Source organism: Siniperca chuatsi, linkage group LG3 (genome assembly GCF_020085105.1).
Source record: "Siniperca chuatsi isolate FFG_IHB_CAS linkage group LG3, ASM2008510v1, whole genome shotgun sequence".
NCBI lineage: Eukaryota > Metazoa > Chordata > Actinopteri > Centrarchiformes > Sinipercidae > Siniperca > Siniperca chuatsi.
Genome location: NC_058044.1, coordinates 7037313 through 7065096, shown reverse-complemented (window position 1 = coordinate 7065096; position 27784 = coordinate 7037313). Strand labels below are relative to the sequence as shown.

Below are 27784 nucleotides of genomic sequence, written 5' to 3'. Positions count from 1 at the left end.
TATTTAACAACACAAACAAATAAATTACCGACCCGACCAGCGCTTCTTGATGACGTGTATTTATTGGAATCATTCCGGGCGCGCGGGGCTGCTGCTGCCGCCGTTGGAAAGGGGATTTATGTAAACAGCTTGTGGCTTCCTCCCTCGCTAAGAGGATTGGGAAACTATCACTTTGTTTTGTTTTCTGACGCCTTGTCGGTGTAGTGTCCCTGCTGAATAGCCCTGCAGTTTCCTTCTTCTAAAACTGAAAACCCGGAGAGGACAGGGGCCAAAAAGAGCTGGAAGATGAGCACCGGAGCGGGCATCGACTACAGCGTCTGGGATCACATCTATGTGTCAGACGATGAAGATGTGACCAGTCCGTACGTCGACACGCCGAGCTTGTTCAGGATGAGACATCGGGTCAGCAGTGAAACTTGTTGTAGCCGTGAAGTTTGGAGTCCTATACCTGGTTAGTTTTACCAGTAGAAGTGACTTAGTAACAACCAGAGGAGTCCATAAAGATTGAGTTAACCGACAGGTGTTACACAGAAATTTGTGACCCCTCAGATTCTGTGACGCTAAAGGATCTAACGTTACTAGCTAAAGACTAGCAAGCAAACTTTATTTGTGCAGCACTTTTCTTTTATAAACAAAAGTTACAAATGCTTTACAGGAAGAAGAAAATGGAAAACGAGGGATATGGAAGAGACAGAGAACACAGTATATGAAAACAGGCAGAATTAAATGTGTAACCGACAACATAAAGGGTATAAAAATAAAGATAAAGCCAAAGAAAACACTAGAAAAACACTGAGAGGTTGATAGCATTAGCAGCTGGCTAACGGCTCTACTAGTGGCCACCAGTTTGCTGTCACAGGTATAAATATGTGTCACTATATCTAACTATCTGTGCAGTGTTAACAGCTGAAAATCCAAATAAGGTAACAATGATGGGTCACATAGTTTGTGTAACACCTTGTTGTTATTGCTTTTGCTTCTTTTCAAAGAAAAATAATCAGAGCCTGACTGATATTATCAATTGAGGTTAGATGATCACAAATATTTTGGCAAGGCATATTTACATATTACACTGCCATATTTAGGTCACAACAATCAAACCGTATCAATATGTTTGTTATATATTTTAGTTAAACAATCGATATTGGCCAAATTTCATCATATCAGATTTTTAAAAAACTCTGAAATATCGATGTCGCTGTCAAAACGTATCAGTCTGGCTCCAGAAATAATGCTAACTAACAACATTCACACATCCCTTTCAATATTACTGTAGATCAGTGATTCACAAACTTTTTGGTTTGTGACCCCTTAAAATGTCTACCTGTGAACTATTGTCAACCATCAAAAATAAATACATTTGATTTATTTCTTCCTATTCTGTTAATTGTCTCACAACCCCACAAATTTATCTTGTAACCCCATGGGGGTCCCAACCCAATGGTTAGGAACCACTACCTTTGATAGACCTCAAATCACGGTAAAATCAGAAGTTACTTGAAATTAAATAAATACATTATGAAACTAGTATGTTTGCAAATTGTGTTGGTCACGCTCAGTTTGTATGGCTCTGGTTCTGTGTAATTAATGAGCTTAGCTGGTGCCTAACTGTCACATGACTAGTTAGGTGAAAGGTCTAGAGTGACTTGTAGTCTCCAGCATCCCCTTGTTTCCCTCGTCTATTTTTATTCCAGTATTTCTTAAATCTGATATTTGTAGAGAATCAAAGCTCGCCCAGATGTGGGGAAGTTAAAATGATACCGCTGGCTGATATGTTTGAAATGTTATGGGCTGGTACAATGGAGCATGAAGTTCACTATCATTGCTCATTTCCGTACAATGTACAACTTTGACCATGTACTTAGCTAAGATAACCAAATCAGACTAAACAAGTCATTTTGATCCACCTCTTTAGTGTATTTCATTGCCCAGCAACAGGCATATTAGTTCCAATGAATCATTCCCAAGATATTTGAGATCCTTTCCCCACATCAGGCACTCCTAGGTAATTAGTTTTCTTTCATGTGCACATTATATTTTTTTTTTTCAGTGTTTCTTTCTGTCATGCACACATTTGTTTTGAATGTGCGTTTCTAGTTTTCTTCTAATTTCACTTTTGAGCATCTTCTCCCTACCTGATCCCCTTCAGCATTCATCCTGAAGGGGATTATGTTTCTTCTTCATTTATCTCATCCTCTCTGGGCTGCCATAACAGGTCCGGCTGGAGAGAATGGCTGAGTTTCAGCACAGAGGGGAAGACCTGGAGAATAACTTTGCAGAATGCAAGAGGCTATTAGAGGAAGCGCAGGGACGACTTAAAGAGCTGGAAGAAGGAAAGAGGGAGGGAGAGGAGGATGAGGAGAGAGAGGCTGAGCTGAAGAAAGTCCAGGCCGAGGTGAGAAAACTGAAGAAGGATGAAAAGTCGTTTGGGAAAATGATCGAAGAACACCGGCGAGAAGAAAAGAAACTGCCCTGGAATGTTGACACTATCAACAAAGAAGGTTTCAGCAAGGTAAGGCATGGCATCAAGGTCACAAGATTTGCAAGATTTTGTGTGACTCATTTATCTGTTTTCTTTATCATGTTTTCTAGAGTGTACTCAACATCAAGCCTGTAACAAAGGAGGAAACAGAGGAGGAAAAGGTGGAGAAGCACAAGACCTTTGTGGAGAAGTATGCGAAGGAAATCAAACACTTTGGTATTTTCTTTGTTGTATACTTAAACATGTTCAGCCACACAGACACTCAATTTTCATCTTGTGTAGACAAGCGTTGTTCAAACCTCTTTATTTTAATCTCTAGTCAGTATTCCAAGATTTTCATAGACACCAAACATCTCATGGGCTCTGTGCAAAATATTTCACTCAATGTTCCTGATTATATAGAGAATTCTGTGCCATTTGGGTCAAATAGCAAAAATAAAATAAAACATTTGGGACACTACTCAGCCCATTCCAGTTATCTGCTCAATTATCACTATTTACTTTTTTTCTGTGTTCAATATGATGGTTCTTAATGTAGCTTTTGGTTTATGTGCATAGGTTGTACATTACTTATTACGTTGCAGTCCATTATATACTGAAGGGTCGGCCTACAAAATGGGGAAACACACTAATTAGTGAATAGTGAACAATGTATAAAATTATGAGAACTTCAGGGTTAAAGTGCTTAAACATATTGTTTATTTTTGTGTCATATGGTGCTTTCAAGTGGGGTCGTGTTTAATATATTTATGAGAAACACACTGATGAGGTATTCATGACTTTGTAAGTCTGGTAGCTACAAATTAAGAAGTTGTTACATATGCTAATGTTTTTAAAGAGGTACTGCAGTGATTTAGTATTGAACTTCCATAATGTTGGGGTACCCAAAAGAGACAGATTAAAAAAAGAATGGTCAAAATCAAAGCAGCAGAAACACAAGTTCACCATTTTTGAAAAGGGTACATGGCACATTTTCAGAATCAGAATCAGAAATACTTTATTGATCCCCGAAGGGAAACTCTTTGTTACAGTAGCTTGCCTTTACGTCAGTGCACACAGGAGAAAGTCCTAGCAAAAAATATAATATACTATAAAACACTATAAAAACAGGTCAGAAAATAAATTAAGTACCAGGAGGGTATAAGTATAAGATAAAATAAGTGTGAAGTACCAAGTGGGTTTACCGGTTGATGATGATAATACAGTATAATAATACAATGTAATAAAATAAGTAATAAGCAGTGGAAGTTAAGTGTAGCTTATTGAGATTATTAAGATATTGCACAGCAGTAATGGAGATATATAATATCAATGTCAATAAATTGGAAAAACTAACATGGGAAAACTAAATATTGCACAGAAGAGTAGTACACAGAATATTGCACAATTATTCAAGTATGGCAGAGATGTTAATGATCAATGTCCAGTTTAGTGACCTAGGGTCATACAGACTAACCCTTAGAGGGAGGAGTTAAAGAGTTTGATGGCCACAGGCAGGAATGACTTCCTGTGGCGCTCTGTGGTGCTTTTTGGGGGTGAAGGTGCTCCTTAGCTTGACTAGCACGTCATGGAGTGGGTGGGAGACACTGTCCAAGATGGCATGTAGTTTGGCCAGCATCCTCCTCTCTGACACCACTGCCAGAGAGTCCAGCTCCACCCCCACAATGTCACTGGCCTTACGGATCAGTTTGTTGAGTCTGTTGGCGTCCGCTATTATTGTAAGTCACCAAGCAACAGTGTTGTCTTAATGACTTAAGCCACTTGAACGCAGAGCATATTTGACTTCCTGTGTCGAAAAGACAACCTCTGGAGCTCAGTTTGAATGTAGCATTATGCTGGATGTGCTTGTGTGTGCACCAGGTATGTTGCGGCGCTGGGACGACAGTCAGAAGTATCTTTCAGACAACCCACATCTGGTGTGCGAAGAGACGGCCAATTGCCTTGTTGTCATCTGTATTGACTTTGAGATAGATGAGGTGAGTGCTGTGAGAAAAGTGTGTATGCATGTTCTGTCTTATGTACAAAAAAACCCAACTAATTCAGCCAGGTAAAGCCTTGAAAATTCTCTATGTATTTGTAGAAACAGGCACTGATGGAGCAGGTGGCCCACCAGGCCATCGTCATGCAGTTCATCTTGGATTTGGCTCGGACGCTTAAGGTCGACCCAAGAGGCTGCTTCAGACAATTCTTTTCAAAGATCAAGGTCTGTAGTTAGCAAAACGTGCTCTCCTGCATCTTTGTCTGTGTAGCCACTTTCCATGAGGGAAGTTATCTTTGTTGGTATATTTGTGGGAATGTGGCCATTTAAGTGTTCGTGTCCATGTCAGACTGCAGACAAGCCCTACCAAGATGCGTTCGACCATGAGCTGGAGTTGCTGAAGGAGCGGGTCCGCAGCTGTGCGCAGATTCGTATGGAGAGCGCTATGAAGGAGCTAGAGGAAGAAGAGAGGCTCAAGAGACGGGGCCCAGGTGGTTTAGACCCTATAGAGGTCTACGAATCACTGCCAAAGGTAAAACATTCACTCACACATGCAAGCATACACAAAGTTCTGAGTATTTCCGGGAGAAGTTTGCCACAGTGGTCAGCAGATGTTGTTTGTTTACATGTGGAACTGAAATAAAATGTACATTTTAATTGAAAAAGTAGGCAACATGGTGGGATTAACTGATGGATGAAAGTAACAGCATGTTAATGGAACACAACATAGTGCGTGTGAACAAGAGCGTTGTCAAACAGTAGTTTTGAAGAGGGACTCTTGTTGAAATAACTAAAACGCAGTTCATTAGTTTTAATCAGAATCAGAAATACTTTATTGATCCCCCGAGGGGAAACTCTTTTGTTAGAGCTGCTCAATCACGTCAGTGCACACAGGAATAGAAGTTCTACGCAAATCGAAATATAATACACTATAATACAGGAAAGTTAAATAAGACAGTAAAGATAAAAGTACAAAGTGGATATAAGTATAAAATTAAAATAAGTGTAAAGTACAAAGTGGATTTACCGGTTGATGATAAGTATGTATGGTATAATAATACAATGTAAATATAAGTAATAAGTAAGTGCATGTACTGTCAAGTTAAGTGTAGCTTATTAAGATTATTATGAGACGGTGGATATTGCACAGCAGTAATAGAAGTATGATTAATGCTGAATGTACAAGAAGACACAATAAAGGTTTGGTTTGTAGACAGTGTTTTACAAAGTATTTAATGCTTATCCTGCGCCAAGCAATATTAAATTGTCAGATTTTTAAAGGGAGTTTGGTGACCTCTTCCTCTACAAAAATGAATGTATCAGGGTTACTGTTAACTCTAGTTGTCAATAGTTGTAACATCAATAGGATTTACAAACCAATACCTATGCGTTTTGTGAAGGGTCTTTAAATAATCCAGTCAATAAATCATGGTTGGTAATATCCAACAAAGTCTGTAGCTGACTAGACCCCTTTTTAACCAAATAATTCACTTTGTTTAAAAAATTGGAGGTTTCCACAATGTAAACTAGGATGTTCACTATGAATTTATGTCAGCGATATTTAATATAGCCTTACACAGCAACTAAAAAAGTGTGTGTTGCCTCCCTCTACGTCCCTCGAGGCTGTGAGGGAAAACAGCAGGCCTGTTAGAGTGTTTCCCTTTTCTTCCAGTTTACACACCACATCAATGACCAACTTGTTTTGCTGTACCGGGGCTGAAGCTACAAGCCAGAAAAGTCAATACTGCAGATCAACTCATACAAGCTAACATTAGCCACATGGCTACAAGTTATTGTGGTGAGAAACATATAATGTTGACTTTGTTTACAGGATTGTTTAATAGTGTATAATATTGTGTAAAAGTATGTTGTTTGTACTGAGTAAGGGAGGAATTGAGATCCATGCCAATCTACCCACTTTCCCGTTACTGTTTTCTACATTCATTTTGCTTTATTTTGCTTTATATTCTGTTTTGAGAAAATGTGGTTTTCCTCCACTTAGAGTTCACATCCTGTTACCGGCTCCTGACATGAGATATTGAAAAAGATCTTTTTACTTTGACCGTCGCGTAATTTGTGCGAGAGACTGCATTTTTTCACAGATTTCAAAGCCGCTGTTTTGTAGATTTTGAAGTCAGTGTTTGCTCAGTCTATTGATATGAACCGTGTTGCCATTTGGATAATCAAAGAAGTCAATACACACACAGCTCAGCAGAATGGACACCACCAGTCAGTCAGCAGTTCTCTTTGCAAGGTAAATAGCATTATCTACTTTCCCTGAGCTTTCACGTAAGCTTGAACAAAGTTGTCCAAAGTCCAACCTTGATATAATTGGATAAAATTGTGTAATTTTTAAGGAAATTTTTTTTTTTGTGAAATTATGGACACTGGTGCCCATGGTGCATGTTAAAGTGATCATATGCTGACATTTTATGACAATGAAAGATTTTTTTCCTCATGGCTCACTCAGATTCAGTGTTGACAAACCAGTAGGCAGTACTCACTTCACTACTGTTGGTTCATTGCATCATGAGTATGTTGACATTTTTTGTTTCATAGGAAATACAGAAGAGCTTTGATGAGAAGAACATTCAAATGCTACAGGAAGCTATCAACAAACTGGACCCAGAGGTAAGTGTGTTTGTAACTGAACCTTGCCCTAAAATAATAAATTCCAGTCAATAAAAGTAACCTAATGAGGACCAGAAGGTGTCTTTGGCACAAAGTGCCACCAAAATATATGTTCATTCATTCATTCTGTCTTGAACTGGTGTCACTGTGTTTCTCTCCACAGGAAGGAAAATACCACCTGAGGAGGTGCATTGACTCTGGACTGTGGGTCCCTGAATCAGGAGAGGGTGATGATGGAAAAGAAGAGGAGGAAGAGAATGAGGAAGAAGATTAATAAGAGAAGGAAGAACCTAAATGAATGGCAGAAAGCAGTGCGATAATGTTTCGGATGGCATCAGTCAAACTGATACACCTGTTCTTTGCCTCCATTTTGACCCACATCATCACTTTAAGTTAACATTCCTTGTTAGTTGACAGTGAATGTTGACAAGTCCGACAGTGTACAAACAATGCTTCATACATCCAGTGTAATGTACATATATGCATATTTAATAAGCATATGGATTAAACCATCATGTGATTTACTGGATTAGCAGTGTTTAGAAAAAAGCACTTTTACTGTCTTCTTCAAGTTTAAGGTACTTTATGCAACCAAGTAAACAAAATAACTACAGAATAAGATATTTTTTAGGCATGCCTTGATCAGTGTTTATATTGCAGACACTTGACCCTGAATTAATGTTAGAATTAGAAATGAGTCAACATCACAGGTGCCACTGACATCACCACTGATGATGGTTTTATGAGAGTAACACAGCCACAGACTGGAAGATCTGATCCTGAGACATTGGCTTACACCTCTGACATATTAAACTCAGATACATCTAGAAAATTATCCAAATGTCATTTTTTATGTCCATCTAGTCCATCTAGTTACCTCACTTATCATTTGTGATTGGTGAATTTTAAGACCATTAACTACGTAATTTGTGATCAATCTCAGCTGATATCAGTTAGCCTTAAATTGAGTGGAGCATTCCCAAACAAAGTATGCTCAGCATTGAAAGTAGACTGTCCAGTGCAATGGAAAGTTTGGTTTTTGCTGAGACTGTCAAAGGTATAAAGTAACCTATAGTATTTTCTATAACGAGACAAGGCTGATAAGCCGGCAGGGCAAATATATCAGCCGATATTTGCTTATTGCAGATACAGTATATACAGTAGGTATCAGTGTATATGTCAGCCAATAAGTAACAAGACATGTTTGAGATCATTTAAAAGAATATCAGCTGAAATATCATCAGGTTTTTGTAACTCTCAAATATCAATGTTGGTCAACCTCAAAAATCCAGTATTGTAGTAGGAACTCCACGCATCTCAGAGTAAACCTGTCAAGGTTCTGTAAATCAGATTTAATTATAATCAGCCTAACCTAGCTTTGAAAATTTGGGTATTAATTGAGTAAGGTTGCAAGTAATGATTATTTTCATCATTGATTAAACCGATTATTTTGTTGATTAATTGATTAAGCTTTTAGTCTATGAAATGTCCCATAATTTTGCAGTGTTATAAAACAGAAAAGCAGCAACATTTTTGAGAAGCTGGAACCGGAGAATGTTTGACATTTCAGCATGAAAAATGACTGAAAGGACTAATCGCAAATCTTAATAGTTGCTGATTCATCTTCTGCCGATTGACTAATCAGTTAGGCGAAGAATTGTTTTCATCATTGTTGCTTTGTAATGTAGGCGTTATATCACATTATGTAACAGGTTTTGTGAGTACTTGTCTAGGGGTATTACAAGACTGTTTTAAAGTTGTGTTGTAGAATAAAATCAGGTAAATCAGGTTTAATTTGTTTGTGTTTAATTTATTAACTTTTCCACTAGTTGCTGTGAGTTGTCTCTCTCACTCTCTCTCATAATTAATTGCTGGGTCTCTTTTCCTCTCTCTCCTTCATAATTAATTGGTAGGTTTGATTTAGTGGTCTGTGCAGGATTTTTGAGGCAAAGCTTCTTTGTGCAGTCACTTTTGTAAATAGAAAACAATCAGCGCAGGCCCGGGGCATAAATCAAATCTAGATAATGCCTATAAAAGCTGATGGAACAGTAACAGAATAGCGTCACAGCTTCATGCAGAACTGCTTGGCTGTGTTTATTTGTATATTTGTATCAGTGTGTAGTTGTAATTGCAACAGTCTCCTGCAACATCTCTTGATGTGTGAATGTTTTACTAATTTTGAAAAAGCATTGAACAGGCAAAAGTCAGCACAGGTTTAGTTTCTGAATATTAACTGTGATCATCAGAGGTTGTTCTACTGACATTTTGTGTACTATCACAGTGTCTGTCTTGTAGAACAATTACAAGCTCAGTCAATGGACTGAAAATGAATCTGCAACTATTTTGATAATTGATTAATAATTGTAAGTCCTTTTTCAGGCAAAAATGCCAAGTATTCTCTGGTCCAGCTTTTCAGATGTGAGGATTTGCTGCCTTGTCTTACATTAGAGTAAACTGAATATCTTTGGGTTTAGGACAGTTGGTCAGACAAAACAAGCAATTTGAAGACATCATCTTGGGCTAGGGGAACTTATGATGGACATTTTTTACAATTCTTCTGACACCAAATGAGGAATCACTAATTGACTATTATGAAAGTAATTGTTGGATGCAGCCTTACTGTTGTGTTTGTCATAAAAGTGTTGCTTAAACACTTGCGTTGCTTTGTTTTCCAGCTTTGGGATGCTCAGTGTCCATGCACACATGTATTCCAAACAGTTCAAGATAAAAACAAAAGAGTAGCATGATTCCCGTTTTAGGGCTTAAAAAAAATGGATAAATGTACTACATGTCCTTGAATGACTGCAAAAAAAAGCAGAGTGAGAAACATGAATCCTTATTGTGATTTTGTTAATATGAGCGGTGTGATCCAATAAAAACCTGCTGTGTTTGGGTGTATATAATGGAGAGAAATCACGCCTGACTATTGAAGCAGAGAATCGGCGTGTGGCTGCTAATAAGAGGGAAAAAAGGCATTGCCAGAAAGAAAAGAAGGCAGGGTAACCGATGGAGAGAGGAGGAGCGGAGGCTGTTGTATGGGATTAATGGACACACTGTGCGGGAGGAGGGAGAAGAGGGGGAGATGGGCTTCTCCACAGAGGCTGTGGTGGTGGTGGTGGGGGGGTGGGGGGGTGGCTTGGGGGAGACCACTGTGGCAGGGGAGAGGGAGAGGAGAGACAGGGAGGGAGGGAGGCTGGTGAAGCCGCGGATATTCATGAAGACGCCAAGTGTTTTTTTTTTTTTTTTTCTCGCCGTGGTGACACACTGCTAGTCTGCAGAGAGACAGAGGGAGCGGGGAAGAGAGAAGGGGAAGGAGACAAGTGAAAACAAGAAGACGAGGCCCAGCCCATCTTTCCATTGATCTTGAGGCGATCAAGGTGAGTGTGTTTTTATTCTTACATGCTGCAGCCTGAGTGTGTGTGTGTGAGAGAATGTGTGTGTACATGTTTGTCTGTCTGACACATATCTCTTGCAGTGCGTGCAGACAGGCACGATGGCAGGGCTGTTCTCATGTATGCATGGTGTCAATGTGTGTTTTTGTCATATGTATGTATTTGGGTGTTTTCTAACAGAAGAGCAGGCTGGTAGTTGAGCTGCATATTGATGCATTGCTGCTTGGTTTTATAAGCTCCTTTATCTGTAGTGGAGGTGGTACTGGTGGCAGCCATGGTGTGTGTGTGTATGTGCTCAAATTTCTCATTGTCTGTATATATATATATATATATGTCACTGTGTCACTATGCATTTGTTGATTTCTCCACACAGACCCTTTTATTTTACTCTGTGTATCTGTGCAGACTGGTGTGAGAGTGCTTTCATTGAGTGGGTGTGTTCTTGATGACCCCTGGTAAAAGTCATCTCCACCACTGTCTGTGTACCAGCTCAATCAGAAATACTCCGGTATGCTGAATCTGTCCTATCCAATAGAATTAGGTCATCTCGGACTGCTCAGAGTAATTATATAACATCAGAGAGCTTTGGTGTTGCAGTATCAGCTCAGAATTAGCCACACTGTAGGTACAGCTCCTGCAATGCCACGATAGCCCAAATATTTTGTTAGGGCTGCCCCCTTTATTAATCGACCAATCATTTGTTTGGATATTAGTCAAGAAATTGTTATATTGATTTGTATTTCATTGTTTTTTTCATGCATAATCTGTGTATTATGGAAAACAATAGGCATTTGTTCCCAAATATATCCCCAAGCTGGCTGAAGTTCTAAAAGAAGGAAGGAAAGATGACTCAAAAAGAGAAAATTAGCTGACGGTTTTTGAATTCTTGGTCAAACTAACTCTTCATTTCTGTTTTCTCTCAGGGAAGCTACACCGAAAAGGACACACTGAGACAGATTTGAGGATGGATCCCGGCATATCAAACCTGGAATTTTGACATCTGGACTTAACACTTCTTCCTATGCAGAATTTGGATCCGACTGACCAATCAGACAATGGAAAACTGATCTGAGACAGGAGAGACTTGGTGCAAACTCTCCCACAAACTGGATCTGGATTATTAATTGTTGGAAAACTGTGTGGGATCAGGTTTACAACTGGGAAATGTCACGTGAACAATACTCCAAGTTGGATAAACATTTTAGAAAACTTGGGAAAAGGTTTTCTTTAGCAGTGACATCATGAACTCCGACCGGGACATCCCATTGGCTCGTCTGGCCAAAGCAAGACGACATGCGGACGGACTTATTTTCCCCCAGAAACTCGTAGCTTACACTAAAATGGAGTGAAAATTTTCTTATTTAATTTTTCTTTCTTCCACCTTTAGTTTGTGAAAAAACAACAGATCAAAGCAAAGGTCATCCACCTCAGACAGAACCTGGAGCCTCTGAGGGGCACATATATGCACCTTTAGCATTTAACGGCAGATTGGACGCCCAGTTTCAGCCATCTGAAGACTGCGGTGTGGAAAGAGTGTGAGCGAGGCGGTTGGCTCGTTGAGTTAGGTCCAATGGGGGCCGGTTGTGACCCGGTCTGACCCCGGTTCAACCTTGCAGTGACCTTTGACCTCTCCGGTCCTGGCTCTCCACCTGCTCTGCTGCCTGGGTTCCGGAACGCTCCGCCCTGGGGCCCAGAACGAGCCAATCAGAATGAAGAAGAGCCGCAGTGTGCTGTCTGTGACTGGAGAAGAGGTGAGAAGGAGAATATAAACAACCAGGGATGTACTTGAGAAAATCAGCTAACTTTGTCACTTGTTTCCATGAGAGTAGATACCAGGCAGAGCAGACTGTCAGACCTAGATTGTGTGTGTGTGTGTGTGTGTGTGTGTGTGTGTGTGTGTGTGTGTGTGTGTGTGTGTTTTCTTGAATGCTTACCATGACATACAAACCTTGTGACTTTCACACATGCAAGGCTCCCTTTGTTCTTGTTGTCAAGGTCTGTGGACGCACTCAGAAGTCCGAGTGGACATCCTGTCTCCTCTGGCCTCCACTCACACAGTGTGAACCACTCAGTCAGTCATAGTCCTCTATGTAAATGAGCCCCAGCTAAACGAGTGCTCTATGTAAATGAGCTATTTTCTTTTAAAGCTAACATCTTGGCTGAAGGACATAATACCATGCATTATTCAAGTGCTCTTTTATGGATTATGCTGAGTGGGTGCCCATACATTTGTGTATGTTTGTGTGTACTGTATGTGTGCGTGGATGTGAGCATCTTTCCACATCTGGGTCTGGACGACATCAAACGCAGCATGGAAGCAACACGGCACTGTTGCCTAGCAACTGCTACCATTCCCCCAGTGTTTTGTTGCTACGGTACTGCAGTGCAGATCAGCCTCTAAGAGCTCAGTCTGTAGAGGCCTTATCCCAGACACACACACACACACACACACACACACACACACGTAGCCGAACACACGCAAGCTCACACACACATGCTCACACACGCATGCAAACACACATACATTTATAATTTATAGTCTTTTTTCTCTTCACTCAATAGAATTTGAATATGGCAAATCAACATGGTTTGATAAATGTACCAAAATGACAACTGAGTTCTTTCATTTTTATTACTGACTCTTAATTTTTATTACTAGATACACAGTGCAATTGTCTCTCTCGCTCCGTGTCTCTGTTTCCCTCACCTGCTCTCCCCCCTGTCTCACAGGGTAATGGCACAGATATAACAGGTGCTGGGGAAAAGGCGGAGTCATCTCGCTACAGCCGATCTTATACGTCTGGGGCCACACTGGGGGCTGAGCTACGCAGAGGGAGGAGCAGAAGACTCTCGTCTAGTCTCCAGGTATTGAAAGGAAGCATGGGTGCATTAACCTGCTTGGGGTGATGGGGTAAAAATGAGCTATGGGCCCCATCAACAAACATTATGTGAACATAATATTAAAGGACCATACTGTTGATTTAGCAGTGTAGCAATTTTGAATGTATTTTCCCTACCACTGCAGGGATCCGCAGGCTTCCATTCATTTTGGTACAATATGAAGACTTGCTTGAGATGTTTAATCCATCACAGTGAACTGTCATTATGAGGAAATGCAGTGGAGACTTTCCAAATCAATTTGTGCTTAAAGTGCATTACCAAGCAACAATAATGTAGCACTGGGAACATTTTATGGAAACTTGATGTGCACTGTGATAGATTAAAGCTGAAATAATCAATATTTTCATATTAACAATAGATCGAATCACTGTGTGTAATGTAAAAGGGGTCTCTCATAGTGACAAACCCACAGAGAATTATCTCCCAACTCCTCAGCTCATTGTTTTGGTTTTACAGCCTGCAACTTTACTGTTTTGTTTTAGCAGCAGCAGGGAGCTGTTCTAAGGAAAATACTGTGATAAACCCACCGTTAACTGCCTGCCCAGCACCAAACGGCAAACAAAGTCAGCAGCTAGCTGGTGAACATAGCAGAGCAGTTAGCACCTATGGAGTCATTTATTTTTCTTACGAGTTGGTGAAGAGCAAAACAGAGCTTAAATGTTAAATTACTGGACTTGGATTTGCCAGGTGGATACAACACAACTCCAGATAAATGACAAAGTTCCTCCCTGTCTGCTGGATGTGTAAATGGGCAACTATTTGCTAATAGTTTGCCATATCAACTTAAAAGGTGTTATTATGCCAGTCATGTGTTTACATCTTGTTTCAGCTGCTGTCAAATGGCCAAAAAATCAGTTATTGCAGGAATCTGGTAATTGAATTTCATACTGCACTTAAATGAATGGAAACCAATGGAAAAATACATACAAATACAATTCGAAAACTTTCATACATTTAAAAATGGTCAGCAAAGTATTGATTGTATTGAAAAGTGTTGAATTCTTTATAGTTACAAAGCTAAAACTTAAAGACACTACATGCACAAATTGCATTTACCTCAGACCAGTTGACAGTGAATCCAGGAGTTTTGGGGCTCCTGTGTTTTCCCAGCCTTGAACAGAAGAGAGCTTGTTTGAATAAATTGTGCTTCAGAACTGCAAAGCAACTGGTGACTAATATCATCGACAAACCCTTCCTTCTAACTCTACAGGTACCCTGCTGGCTCCGCCCTCGAGACCGCACTCGTTCACCAGAGGTCCTGAACAATGTGTCGCGTCCAACGACTCTTCCCCTCCGCATCCCACCACGCATCTCCATCACACAAGCAGACACTGACAGGTTTACACACAATTTAACTTTTTTTTCAAACCATTGATTCCACTTTACAGGAAGCTTTGCAGCATGTTTCATTTCTGTCCTCCCTAATCATCAAACTTTTCCTCCTCTCTTCGTGCTCCAGTTATGAAGCAGAAAATGGCGTGTCACCAGGTCACACCCCACTGGGTTCGCAGAGTCCAGGCCTCACCCTGCACACCCCCTTTGCCCAGGGCCAGAGAAGAGAGTCCTTCCTCTACCGTTCCGACTCGGACTACGACATGTCGCCCAAGACGGTCTCGCGTAACTCCTCCCTTGCCAGCGAAGGGTGAGACTTAGGAGTGAGCGGGGGAGAAAGCATGTATGTGTGTACCCATATGTTTCATCATTTCTGCTTCCTCTCTTATTTTCAACTCTCTCTGTCTCCCTACCTCTCTCAGGCACACAGGAGAGGACTTTATTGTCACACCTTTTGCTCAAGTGAGTCTCACTTAATAGATCAATTGTTTATCTACTGTAGATGATTGACCATTATACTATACATGGTGTAAAATGTTTTATAATGCTTCCAGCTCCCCCAAATAGTTTCTCAGCCATTTTACACAATTTTGAAATTAGCATGTTAAAGAACTGAAAGTGTGTGTGTGTGCATTCTTCATGGGAAGTTACTGCACTTCATCCCTTTCTAAAACCTCCCATGGGGACATGTATATTTCTCTGACGTTATTCTGTATATATCCTGTGATACTGTGTGATTATTTAGGTACTGGCCAGTCTGCGATCAGTACGGAGCAACTTCACCATTCTTGCCAATGTCTCCACACCAACAGTCAAGTCAGTACCAACTCATTGTCCTGAAATGTCCCACATCTGCACATTATGATAGTATGTTGTCATTTGTGTAACCAGCCAAAGAGGTAGTTCAGACTTTACAAATTAAACTAACAACAATCTACTATTATCTCAGTCCCCTGCAGCTGCAGAATGGTGGACTTTGACATGAAATGCAGATTATTGTTTTCCAATTTCAAACTTTGTTACACGTCATATTGGGTGAAGCAAAAAGAACAATATTTGTTAATAGAAAGAGAGAGACACACACTTTTATGTTGTATCTTTTATGTTCCCTATGTTCAATTCAATACATCTTTATTTATCCCTTTCAGGGCCATTATATGTAGCAGCTTGCCACCCAGATCAACAGACACACAGTAGGAAAGGAAAAGAAAGAAAAACACTTAATTACAAAACTAAAAACAATCAAAGGTTATAAGCTTAAAAAGCTATATGTGGAATTGGTAATAAATGAATAAATAACTATAAATATGTTTTTAAAAAACAATCTAAAAAGATACACAGGGTTAGGAGGCGGTTGCTAACTTGTTGTTGCTAACTTAGGTCAGTCTACAGTTTCTGGTGGGTCTAACCAACTGTTGTGTCCTCAGGAGGTCTCCTCTGGGTGGAGTGTGTGTCAGTCCCAGGGCGTCACTATCAGACCAGCAGTACCAGCAGCTCGCCCTGGACACACTGGAGGAGCTGGACTGGTGCTTGGACCAGCTGGAGACCATTCAGACACACCGCTCTGTCAGCGAAATGGCCTCCAACAAGGTACACAAACGTTTTTTTTTTTTGCCCTGCCACACACCACAGTACATATCTTTTTCACAACGGTATCATTGCCAAAAGTGGTTGCTTTGTAATGATTGGCTGATCTTTAGTTATCAGATTTTTGATGCTCAAATATCTTCTGTATATTGGTACAGGTCTCTATGCTGAACTGTACTCTAACTAAAAGCGAATGCATGTTGAACAGGGAAATGTAACACCTTTCCACCAGCACGATGTTGCTGTTATGTTACTGTCATGTTACTGCAACCTTAAACCCTGGGACTTAGTTAAAACCCCCAAATCCAAAAAGTGTACTGTATATTGTATATTTCCCCTTAGTTTCCACCTCAGATAAACAATCATCGCCAACAATTAGAGAAACAGCACATCATTGACTCGTATCTCCGTTTTGCTCTCATTCTTCACAGTTTAAGAGGATGCTAAATAGAGAGCTGTCCCACCTGTCAGAGATGAGTCGTTCTGGTAACCAGGTGTCTGAATACATCTCCAGCACCTTCATGGGTGAGTGGGACCCGAAGCTGATTTCTGTCCACATCACATCTATGACCTTTGCCAAATAAAAACAATAAATCTGTCTATGTGTGTGTGTGTGTGTGTGTGTTTGTGTTTGTCCATCAATCTGTAGACAAGCAGAACGAGGTGGAAATCCCGTCTCCAACTCTGAAAGACAAATCTATGAGTCACATCAGTGGAGTAAGGAAACTGTCTCACAGCTCCAGCCTCTCCAGCACTTCAATGCCTCGCTTCGGTGTCAACACAGACCACGAGGATGAGCTTGCCAAGGTCTTGTTGTTTGTGTTTTTCTCTGACTCACATAAAAATAAGTTGCACAAATCAACCCCTGTTCAGACTTGGACTTTGCTCTGTGAACACTGATAATATTTTTTTTATCTTGTGCGCACAAGATAATAAAATATCATCTTTCAGGAGTTCGGGGGCTCCGTAGATTTGAGTCTTTTCTTGTGCGTTGTTTTATTTAAATCTTGGCTTATTTGTCTCTTCCAGCAGTACGGAGAAAGTGTGCACTTTTCTTATTTTAGTGATTTACTGCAGAGGCTCTTTCAGTGTCACATTGAGACTGAAGTGAGAGCTTTCCTCTGGGACATGCATTTGATAAAAATGTAATGAAATATACTAGATTATTACATATTTTTAAAGATTTTTTAGTGTTTTAGGAGTATAAGACTTTCTACTGAATGAACACCAAGCCACATCCGGGTTGATGGGCTCATAGTATTGAAATGATGTACAATGCTGTAGGTCCATGTCTGCATCGCATAAAGATGGAATCTTTTTTTATTCCTTTTGTCTGCTTTTTTGTGCTTGGCGCCTCATTGTTTTAATTCCAACCAGTCTTTAGCACCAACTGTTTGGAAAGCCCACAGTAGGATGGAAACTGTCACTGATTCTGCATCTTCATTTAGCAGTACATAAATCAGATGTAACTATGTTACATATCTACAGCCGTGCTGCCAGTTCTGCAAGGCTGTAGGCACAGCGATGCTTTGAGCTAAAGGCTAACATCAACAGGCAAATTAAAATTTTGACCTCATTACAGGGATAAATGAAAAGTTAAGGGATCACAGCGATCCACTGACATTGCCATCCATATTCCCAGTACATTTCTGGACACCATGACACGTAGATTGAATGATCAAGGTTATTTTTGAGTGGCATGAAAGGGATGTCTGCTGTGTGGTCATTGTACAAAAGGCACCAGACCTCAAGTGACAGAAGCCTTAACCATGGACACGCAACACTGGATGCACTGGGTGTCTGTTGAACTAGGGCTGGGCGATATGACCTAACATTTTTATACCGATAAATTGTAACATTATCAATCAATCAATCAATCAATCACACTTTATTTATATAGCACCTTTCAGATAAATCAAATACAATTCAAAGTGCTTTAGAAGGGACTGACAAAATTTAGGATTTAGAGACTAATGTACACCAAAACAATCAAAAACAGTTAAATGAATAAGATAGCAGTAAAATATGTATAGTTAAGATAATAAAAAATCAATAATAAAAGTAAAATATTAATAAAATAAAAATTAACATTTTGCCTTGATAACAATGAATGTAATGATAACAATTTCTTTCATCAGTGCATTATATTTCCTTACTTGTGTTGGATCAGTAATTTATGGCTGTGACTCAATTATTTTCATTACTGAATTCTCTGATGATTATTTTCTTGATTAATCGATTAATCGTTTGGTCTGTAAAATGTCAGAAAATATTGAAAATTGCCCATAAAAGTTTACAAAAGCACAAGGAGAGACATTCAAACTGATTGTTCTGTCCTACAAAGAGTCCGAAACCCAAAGTTATTCAGTTCACTATCACAGAAGACTAAGAAATCTATTAAATATTCATCTTTGAGGAGCTGGAAGCAGTGATTTTTATTTTCTGTCAATCAAATGCTCAACTACCGGTAATCGTTTCAGTTCTAAAGTAATTACTGATTGGCTGGTTCAATTTGTGGATAGCTGTCATTGGTTGTTGTTGCTTTCTCAGTTTAATTCTATATGATTTGTACATTTTTTTTAAACTCGCATTACGGGTAAATGAAGTTCGGTAAGTGATCGATAATATTGGTAAATTCATAGATTTGGTTTATTGTCTAGCCCTGTGTTAAATTCTGCTGCACATTTAAATGATCTCTTGAAGCCCTTTGAGCACCCTGATAGCACCATCTCTGCTTGTGACCCTTTAAAAATGACATGCATTAATGAAGCATTTTTACATGCTTTTACATTTTTTTGTATTTAAAATGTTGATACATATTATGTTTGTCTGTGTGTCTGTCTGTGGTGTTTGACCAGGAGATCGAGGATCTGGACAAGTGGAGTTTTAACATATTCAGAGTAGCAGAATTCTCCAACAACAGACCTCTCAGCTGCATCATGTATACCATCTTCCAGGTAAACAAAATGAGTGTGAATGTGTGTTTTCTGTGGGATCGTTCTCACCTGAAGTGTCTGAGGGTTTGCTGATGTCTATGACGTGTGTGTGTGAAGTTCTGGCTCCTCTCCTCCCACCTCAGGAGCGAGAGCTGTTGAAGACGTTTCGTATCCCAGTCGATACCTTTGTCACTTATGTGATGACCCTGGAGGACCATTACCATGGAAACGTAGCGTACCACAACAGCCTCCATGCTGCAGATGTCACCCAGTCCACACATGTCCTCCTCTCCACACCTGCTCTTGATGTATGTTGACACACACACACACACACACACACACACACACACACACATACTGGTTGGTGGTCACATGTGGGCAGCCAGTGGACAGCTCTGGCTTTCCTACCTGCCCGGGTCAGTCATGGAAGAATTCTCATTTTTCTGTTAGGTTTGACAAAAATATATTTCTTTCATAGAATAAAAGTAAGTGCAGCAAAATAGAACTTTATTAAATTATCATCAAACCAAGGCTGGAAAATGATTATGGCTTAGTCCAAGGCAAAGCGATAAATGTTTAAAAACAAGTCACATGGAAAAACAACATGAAACCCGTGGATGTCTTTATGTCTGTTTTCAAAGTGTAATGTTTTAATTAATCACAACTGACTGTTATTTTTTTACTATGTCAAACTATGCATCACTGGTGGTCCATTGTCCCTGTTAAATAAACAATAAAATAAAATAAATAACGTAATTAATAGCGCACAACACAGGACAACATAAAGTAAACATCAGTAGTGTAACAAACAATCCAGTGCTTACGATCAAAGACTAGATGTGAGACAAAAACAAAATAGAGACTTAAAGGAGGATATGCAAAAGAAAATAAAAAATTATCTTCTTTGGAACTGTAGATCGTTTTAGTAACACTATTTTATTTGCGCTCTGATAGCGGCTGTGTGGCTTGCACCGGTACAAGCTCTGCAGTCACTGTGTCTAATGTGACATCTGCCTATGTTTGATGTTACTGACCCTATTGAATTGAGCTTACCTACCTTGCTGTACCGAAAGCAAATTCCACCGACCTCGGTCGTGTGGTCATTAATAAATGATTGATTGAAGGCTGACATAACACTGTCATAACTGTGTCATGAAAACTGGCAGGAATATGAATGAGATGTTTTTCTGTGTTTATGACGCTGAAAGTGCTGAAAACAACTGTCACTGTAATAACATATTATTGTATATTTTACAATATGAGGTCGAGAAAATTCATTTGTGACACTGTAACAAGAGCATTTGACAGTGTTAAAACATTATTATATAAAACTTTCCATTACATTGTGTTATGGCTAATGTCATGTTGTATTGACAGAGAGATCTAGAGTTTTAGATGCATTTAGTGTCATTATTTAGTGAATGACATTAAATGACAACATTCATAAACACTGAAGTTTAGTTCACTCTTATTAGACATAAGGCCAGCAAGTTCAAGTTATATTATATTTTTTTAAATCAAGTTTTCAAGCCATATTCTTAATATTCTAAATAAACAAACAAATTCCCAGATTTTCTTTAGATAAAAACTTAAAATGGATGGAAATAACAGTGTGATGTGTTTTAAGGTCACTGAGTTGTTCTGTTTCCTCTCTCATTCTCCCTGAACTTCGTCTTTCTTCTTCTGCCCTTCTTGTCCCTTTCAGGCCGTCTTCACTGACCTGGAGATCCTCGCCGCTCTGTTCGCTGCAGCTATCCATGATGTAGACCACCCCGGAGTTTCCAATCAGTTCCTCATCAACACCAGTGAGTGCACACATACACACACACACATAAAAAATATGTCTAGATGTTTGCACAAACTCCTCCTCTTTCCCTCTTCACTGCTCAGACTCGGAGCTGGCCCTCATGTATAACGATGAGTCAGTTTTGGAGAACCACCACCTCGCTGTGGGCTTCAAGCTTCTGCACCAGGAAAACTGTGACATCTTCCAGAACCTCACCAAGCGACAGCGCCAGAGCCTTCGCAAGCTCGTCATCGATATGGTCAGAACATCGTCTGCCACATCTCACACCATACCAGATAAATTATAAACAAATACACAAAATCTAATTTAACTTCTCCTCTTGGGTTAGTTAGTTTTGGTTACTCTTCTCCTTTTCTTTTGGCTGCCAATGCTGAGAATCTCATTATTTATCATTTGATAGTTTTTAGATTTGTCTTATTTATTTGCTATTGATGGTTTTAGACAGCTCTCACGTTGTTTTTAAGGTGCTGCTTTATGTATATTGTTTATTTTATATGATTCTTGTTTTTGATACTTATTGGTTTTATTTATTTAAGACAATACAAACCAGTTCATTTTGTTTAATTCTGATATGTTTTATGCTGTTTGTCTATAACTCATTGTTGCTGCCAAATTGTCTGGCAGTTTTGAACTAAAGGTTAACCTAAAGCCTGTTTTGTCAACTTCTACATCTTTGTTTTTTTATTTGACAGATAATAACAGAGATTAGGATCTTTGTGCTTCTTTTCCAGTTTTGTCTTACTGTCTGTCTCTGCAGGTGTTGGCCACAGACATGTCCAAACACATGACCCTACTGGCTGACCTGAAGACCATGGTGGAGACCAAGAAGGTGACCAGCTCTGGTGTGCTGCTCCTGGACCACTATACAGAACGGATACAGGTAACTTGTCAGGGGAGTGTTGGTATTTGGCCAATTAAATCACAGCTGTGAAATCTGGATATGTCTACTGTACTGTGTGAATATATTGTTATATACTATACAATGTGTGTGTGTTTAGGTGCTGAGGAACATGGTGCACTGTGCAGACCTGAGCAACCCCACCAAGGCGTTGCCGTTATACAGACAGTGGACAGAGAGGATCATGGAGGAGTTCTTTCGACAGGGTGACAAAGAGCGAGAGAGAGGGATGGAGATTAGCGCCATGTGCGACAAACACACTGCTTCTGTGGAGAAGAGTCAGGTAATGCTCGATCTCTCTCTCTCCCAGCCACTTTAAATGTGTCATTGTTAATACAGTGAATCCAGACTGATGAACTGGAAACTGTGTGTCATTGTTAATACAGTGAATCCAGACTGATGAACTGGAAACTGTGTTTGCATGTGTGGATGTTACATGAGTTCTCTGTCAGAACACAGACTGGATAATGGGCCGTGAACAAGCAACTTCAGAAGCCAAAATAATAGAAACACCTTCTTGTATGATACAACAGCTATAACAGGGTGTATGCGGGGTCTTAAAAAGTATTAAAAGTTGCTAAATCAATTTAGCTACAATTGAGGCCATTAAAAAGTCTTAAATGGAAATCTGGAAATAACTGTGAGGTGTAGTCTGTGTGTTGGAAGGCGATAAGTATAACGCTGTCGGGTTCCACATGCTAAGTGCTAGCCACAAAGCTGCTATAGGACGCAGACAGCGGCTCTCTGTTGTGCATTTCTGTGCTACACCACCGTCCCTACCCACTGACGCTACTACAACGGCTGCAGTTTCATCATCTACTGCTGACCTCCGAGTGATGATGGGCATAGCATAAAGAATTGATATATAGTAGTCTAATAAAAAAGAGTTCAAGTGTGTATATGTGTGTTATAGGGAACAAGATTGTATTTATAGCTCTCGTGTATTATTGATATCACTCTTTCTAATGAATCTTGCATTGGGTTTGTCACTTAATGAATTCAATTCGAAGTGGCAATGAGGTCTTAAAATGTATGGAAAGGCTCTTAAAAAGGTATTCAATTTAACTTCAGGATTCCTGCATATACCCTACATGTAATAAGAACCTGTTTGGTGAAGCTTAAACCCTTCAGTTTAAGAAGTGATAATGGTCATTTTTAAAGTTATTGTTGGTGTTATTCACAAACACTGCAAAGTTTTGTAATGTGGCAGTGTGGGGGAAAATAGCAAATTTCATAATGATAAAATGACACCACACAGGAAGACTGCATTGCCAAAGAGGAACAGTGGTCACATGTACATCCTCTTCAACACTAAGTGAGAGACATGTATAACCAATAAACAAGACATTTGCTGAAAATGCAACAAACTGTATCTTCAAAAATGACCATTCGAGTTGAATCAACACCTCTGGCAGCCAATAAAACTCTAAATATAGAGTAAACTGGTATTTATCATTCTCAAATTGTTTTCTTCATCTTTGTATTAACACACAGACAGTAGACAACAATTAATTATATATATTTTTTTTCTTAATCATTTACATCACTGATATTTGTAAACAAGGGGTGCACGGTGGCAGAGCGGCTAAAGCTCCTGCCTCCCAATAAGGAGATCGTGGGTTCGTGGGATCGATTCCCGGACCAGACCAACATCACACAATCTCTCTGGGTGGAGTCTGCATGTCCTCCCCGTGTTACCGTGGGTTCTCTCCGGGTTCTCCGGCTTCCTCCCACCGTCCAAAGACATGCATGTGTAGGTTAATTGATAACTCTAAATTGCCCGTATTGAATGAATGTGAGAGTGAATGGTTGTCTGTCCTTGTCTGTGTCTGTGTTAGCCCTGCGACGAGTTGGCCACTGTCCAGGGTGTACCCTGCCTAAGGCCCAAAGTCACTGGGATAGGCTCCAGTCACCCGCGACCCCTAACGGGACCAAGCGGTAGAAAATGGATGGATGGATGGATGGATGGATATTTGTAAACACACCTGTAAAACATCAATTAAAATCAATGACAAATATGCAAAATGTTATACAGTATATAGAGTAATATAACTCACACTCTTGATCGTACTTTTATTTTATATGGTGAAAAAAATACTGATTGGGCCTTTAACATTGCTGTTCAGGTTAATGAGCCTTAAGTCTACAGCCATGCTAGCAGCTCAGTGAGGCTGTACTTAGGCACAGTGGTGCTCTAAACTAAGTGCTAACACTGACAATGCTAACATTCTGATGTTTAGCAGGTATAATTTTTACCATGTTCACCATGTTTCAACATTTGCTAATTAGCACTAAACACAAAGTACAGCTGAGGCTGATGGGAATCTCGTTAGTTTTACATTTGGTCATAAAACAAAATAATCGACAAATACATTTTTTGACCTGATGATGGCGCTAGAATATAAGTCAAAGGATCACCAAAATTATTACAATTCATTCTGAGGACCTGAATATCTATTTAATTAAATTTTATTTATATAGCGCCAATTCATAAAGTTATCTCATTGCACCTTTCCTATAGAGCAGGTCTAGACTGTTCTGTACCGTATCTGTACTAAATTTCATGGCGATCAATCCAATAGTTGCTGAGAAACGAACTTGAGTTTGTTGTGAAGTACTTTTATTGTCGCCCAACATGAAAAAACCTCATAAATCTAGCAGAGTAATGAAGCCTGGAATAACTTAAGATACATTTCTGGCAATCATTAAATCTATTGTTATTGTATTTTGGATGCATGTATGACAAATGCATTTATGTTTCAGTGTCCAACTGCCAGCGGCTACAGTCATATGCCTCTTTTAATATCAGTGATGTTAAACAGTGACATTTTTCCATGTCAAGTTTGTGGTCACTGATTCTGTACTTAGTTCAAATTGTCTTTTCTTTTTTCAATTTGAGATACTCAGTTGGATTTCTCTGTACTTAGGAAATGCATTTATTTGCTTTCTTGCCGAGAGTTAGATGAGAAGACTGATACCACTCTCTTGTCTGTACGGTAGATATAAAGCTGGAACTGGCAGCTTAGCTTAGCATTAAGACTGGAAAAGAGGGGAAACAGCTAGTCTGGCTCTGTACAAAGTTGACAATATCTGAAATAAAAAATACCCACGTGTAAAAATGACAATTTGTAATGTTACAGGGGGTAATAGGCGCAGGACTATTTCAGGTTGGGCGCAGTGACTTCCTTGAGTCACTGTGAGGTCCCTGTAAAACCACAAATCGTCATTTTTATACTTGGATGGATTAAAGAAACAAGATATAATGTGTTAATGAGTGAGCTTTATAGGTGCTGGTAGGCAGATTTTATTACCTTTGGACAAGGCTAAGCTAAGCTAACTGACTGCAGCCTGTAGCATCATATTTACTTCACAGACAAGAGAGTGGTATCAATCTTCTCATCTAACTCTCGGCAAGAAGCGTATTTCTTAAAATGTCAGATTATTTCTGTAACACCACCTATTATCATGGCCTGAGGTGTGGTTCTTTTTCATTTCTAGGTGGGTTTCATCGACTACATTGTCCACCCGCTGTGGGAAACGTGGGCTGACCTGGTGCACCCAGATGCCCAGGAGCTGCTGGACACACTGGAGGAGAACAGGGAGTGGTATCTGAGCACGATGCCCCAGTCTCCCTCACCTCCCCCGGACAGACACCTACAGCATGACCGCTTCCAGTTCGAACTCACCCTGGAGGACCTGGAGCAAAACAACCACAACCACATACACCTGAGAAACAGCAGCCAGACAGACATCTACAATGACAGCAGTGAAGACCTAACACAGGACGGCCAGGCGGAGCTGAAAGGCGAGGAACAGAACCATGTAGAAACTGAAAAAGAAGACGAGGAGAATCACAACAGCGAACACAACGGAGTCGGAGATGAAGAGGAGGAGGAAGCTACAGAAAGAGAGGATGAAGAAGAGGAGGAGGAGGAACATGGAGAGGACCAAGTAGAAGAAGGAGGGCAGACAGATGAAACAGAAAGAGGAGAGGAAGTGAACTATGCAGTAGAGGATGAGGAGACTAAAGAAGAGGAAGATGAGAATGAGCAAAATCAGGAAGAAGAACAAGAGCAGGAAGAGGGTGATGAAGAAGGGGAAAAAGATGAAGAAGAAGGCAATGAAGAAGGGGAAAAAGATGAAGAAGGCGGCGAGGAAGGTGCAGAAAAGGATGAAGAGGAAATCGAGGAAGGTGCAGAAAAGGAGGAAGGCGAAGAAGGTGCAGAAAAGGATGAAGAGGAAGGTGCAGAAAATGATGAAGAGGAAGTCGAGGAAGGTGCAGAAAATGATGAAGAGGAAGGCGAGGAAGGTGCCGAAAAGGATGAAGAGAAAAGCGAGGAAGGTGCAGAAAATGAGGAAGCAGAAGGTGAGGAAATTTTGGAGGTAGAAGGGGAATTAGAGGGAGAAAAAGAAGGTGAGGGGGAAGAGGAAATTGAAAATGTGGAGGGAGAGATAGAGGAGAAAGACGAAGATGAGGCAGAAGAGATGGAGGAAAATGTAGAACAAGAGGAGGGTGAGACAGAGGAGAAAGTGGAGGAGGAGGAGGCAGAAATGGAGGATAAAGTAGAGGAGGAGGAAGTAGAAGATGTCGAAGAGGAACAGTTGGAAGAAGCAGAAGAGGAGGCGGCACCAGTTGAGGATGAAAAGGAGGAGGAAGAAGAAGAGGAAGAGGAAAGTTAGTTGGGGCTAAAAACATGACTTAACTGGGTCAGTGAGGAAAGGTTAAGAAGAGATAAAGTACATAAATCGAGCCATAAAGGCTTCAACAGTCAGCAGTATGACTGTCATAGAAGAGGATGAAGAGCTGAAGACGCCCTTCTTTGCTCTGATTACTTTATCATGTGACCCTCTCAGCTGAAGGCCAGTGTATGCGCAACTACAGACGTCTTAAACAGAGAAACATGACGGACAGTACAGCACCGGACACAAATGCAAAACCTACGCCTTCCCGAACAGCCAGATTGTTGCAACATCTTGATCAACTGGTAGTGATTGAAAGACCAGAGTCTTCATCACCGAGTATCTGTACATCCATCACTGCCGTAGGGAATAAACTGGGGATAATGGGGAGGGGGGGGGGACCTTTTGTAGCTCCTAAAAATCTAAAAAACCTGAAATACGTACATGCAAATAAGTGCTACCCATGATCTCTCTGTCACTGTCTCGTTTATGAGGAAGATAACACCACACACACCCCGACCAACAACTGTTAAAAGAATGTCAACTTCCTCTGTTTGTCAGAAAAGAGAAAAAAAATAATGCAAAACGTCTGGAAAGTGTAGTTTGTCGTCTTATATTTACTACAAGCACTTTCCACTTGTGAACAGGATGCTGAGAAGACCTTTGGGCTCTGGTCTAAGAACAGTTTAACCTCCTCACACACTAACCTTAAAGCAACAGTGCTGGATCTCTGAAACCACTTCTGAATAAATATCTGGACTGTTTTGTCAAGGTGGAAAACATTTGCAGTCCAGCTCAAAAGGCTGACCTGCTGTACGTGTCGATGTCGGTTAATGTTTGAAAATAAACCACACCCAGTATTCATCCCATCACGACAGTTCCATCCCTCCCAGACTGAGTTTGATTCCCCGGGTGAATCGTGCCAAACTGTCCCACGACCAGCACTGAGCAATTCAGTCTTCCTCCAAAAAGGTGGCTACTCGTCCGTGAAGCAATGGACCAGGGTAACGGGTGTGATGGTCTTCCACAAACCCCATTTTTTAGTTTTGTTTTTGTAAAAATGGTATTTGGCACTTTATCTAACACCCCTGTTACATATATGTACATAATAAACATGTATTTTAATCTGCTGATGTCATATAATAAATATGATCAATGAA

General features: G+C 40.1%; 2 protein-coding genes across 6 annotated transcripts; both read left to right on the top strand.

Annotated features, from left to right (window-relative positions):
* The first annotated feature begins 55 nt into the window (after positions 1-55).
* Positions 56-11543, top strand: cdc37 (cell division cycle 37 homolog (S. cerevisiae)). Of its 5 annotated transcripts, XR_006377046.1 has the most exons (10): positions 56-402; positions 2216-2512; positions 2593-2698; positions 4343-4458; positions 4563-4685; positions 4810-4992; positions 6133-6258; positions 6668-6714; positions 7020-7091; positions 7255-7277. XR_006377046.1 is itself a non-coding variant. In XM_044188058.1 (9 exons), the coding sequence occupies exons 1-9, from the start codon at positions 286-288 to the stop codon at positions 7271-7273; spliced, it is 1080 nt and encodes a 359-aa protein (XP_044043993.1). In that variant the 5' UTR covers positions 56-285; the 3' UTR covers positions 7274-8880. The 5 variants fall into 5 exon arrangements, 3 of the variants coding, with proteins under 3 accessions (XP_044043993.1, XP_044044001.1, XP_044043986.1); XR_006377044.1 differs by lacking the exon at positions 6668-6714 and having other exon boundaries at positions 7255-7319; XM_044188058.1 differs by lacking the exon at positions 6133-6258 and having other exon boundaries at positions 7255-8880.
* Positions 11544-12102: 559 nt separating this feature from the next.
* LOC122872164 (cAMP-specific 3',5'-cyclic phosphodiesterase 4C-like) lies at positions 12103-27784 on the top strand. Its single transcript, XM_044188025.1, has 16 exons — positions 12103-12234; positions 13214-13348; positions 14595-14722; positions 14844-15026; positions 15139-15178; positions 15462-15532; positions 16144-16306; positions 16735-16828; positions 16953-17110; positions 19162-19260; positions 19383-19547; positions 20945-21044; positions 21130-21284; positions 21804-21926; positions 22045-22227; positions 25443-27784. Exons 1-16 carry the CDS (start codon positions 12193-12195, stop codon positions 26622-26624), a joined length of 3021 nt encoding a protein of 1006 aa, XP_044043960.1. The 5' UTR covers positions 12103-12192; the 3' UTR covers positions 26625-27784.

Excerpts from the sequence above, each read along its gene's own strand:
- cdc37 (XM_044188051.1), top strand. The coding sequence starts at position 286 with ATGAGCACCGGAGCGGGCATCGACTACAGCGTCTGGGATCACATCTAT. Across the intron at positions 2,513-2,592 it reads ACAAAGAAGGTTTCAGCAAG|AGTGTACTCAACATCAAGCC; the intron begins GTAAGGCATGGC and ends CATGTTTTCTAG. Across the intron at positions 4,686-4,809 it reads AATTCTTTTCAAAGATCAAG|ACTGCAGACAAGCCCTACCA; the intron begins GTCTGTAGTTAG and ends TGTCCATGTCAG.
- LOC122872164 (XM_044188025.1), top strand. The coding sequence starts at position 12,193 with ATGAAGAAGAGCCGCAGTGTGCTGTCTGTGACTGGAGAAGAG. Across the intron at positions 16,307-16,734 it reads GCGAAATGGCCTCCAACAAG|TTTAAGAGGATGCTAAATAG; the intron begins GTACACAAACGT and ends CATTCTTCACAG. Across the intron at positions 21,285-21,803 it reads GCAAGCTCGTCATCGATATG|GTGTTGGCCACAGACATGTC; the intron begins GTCAGAACATCG and ends CTGTCTCTGCAG.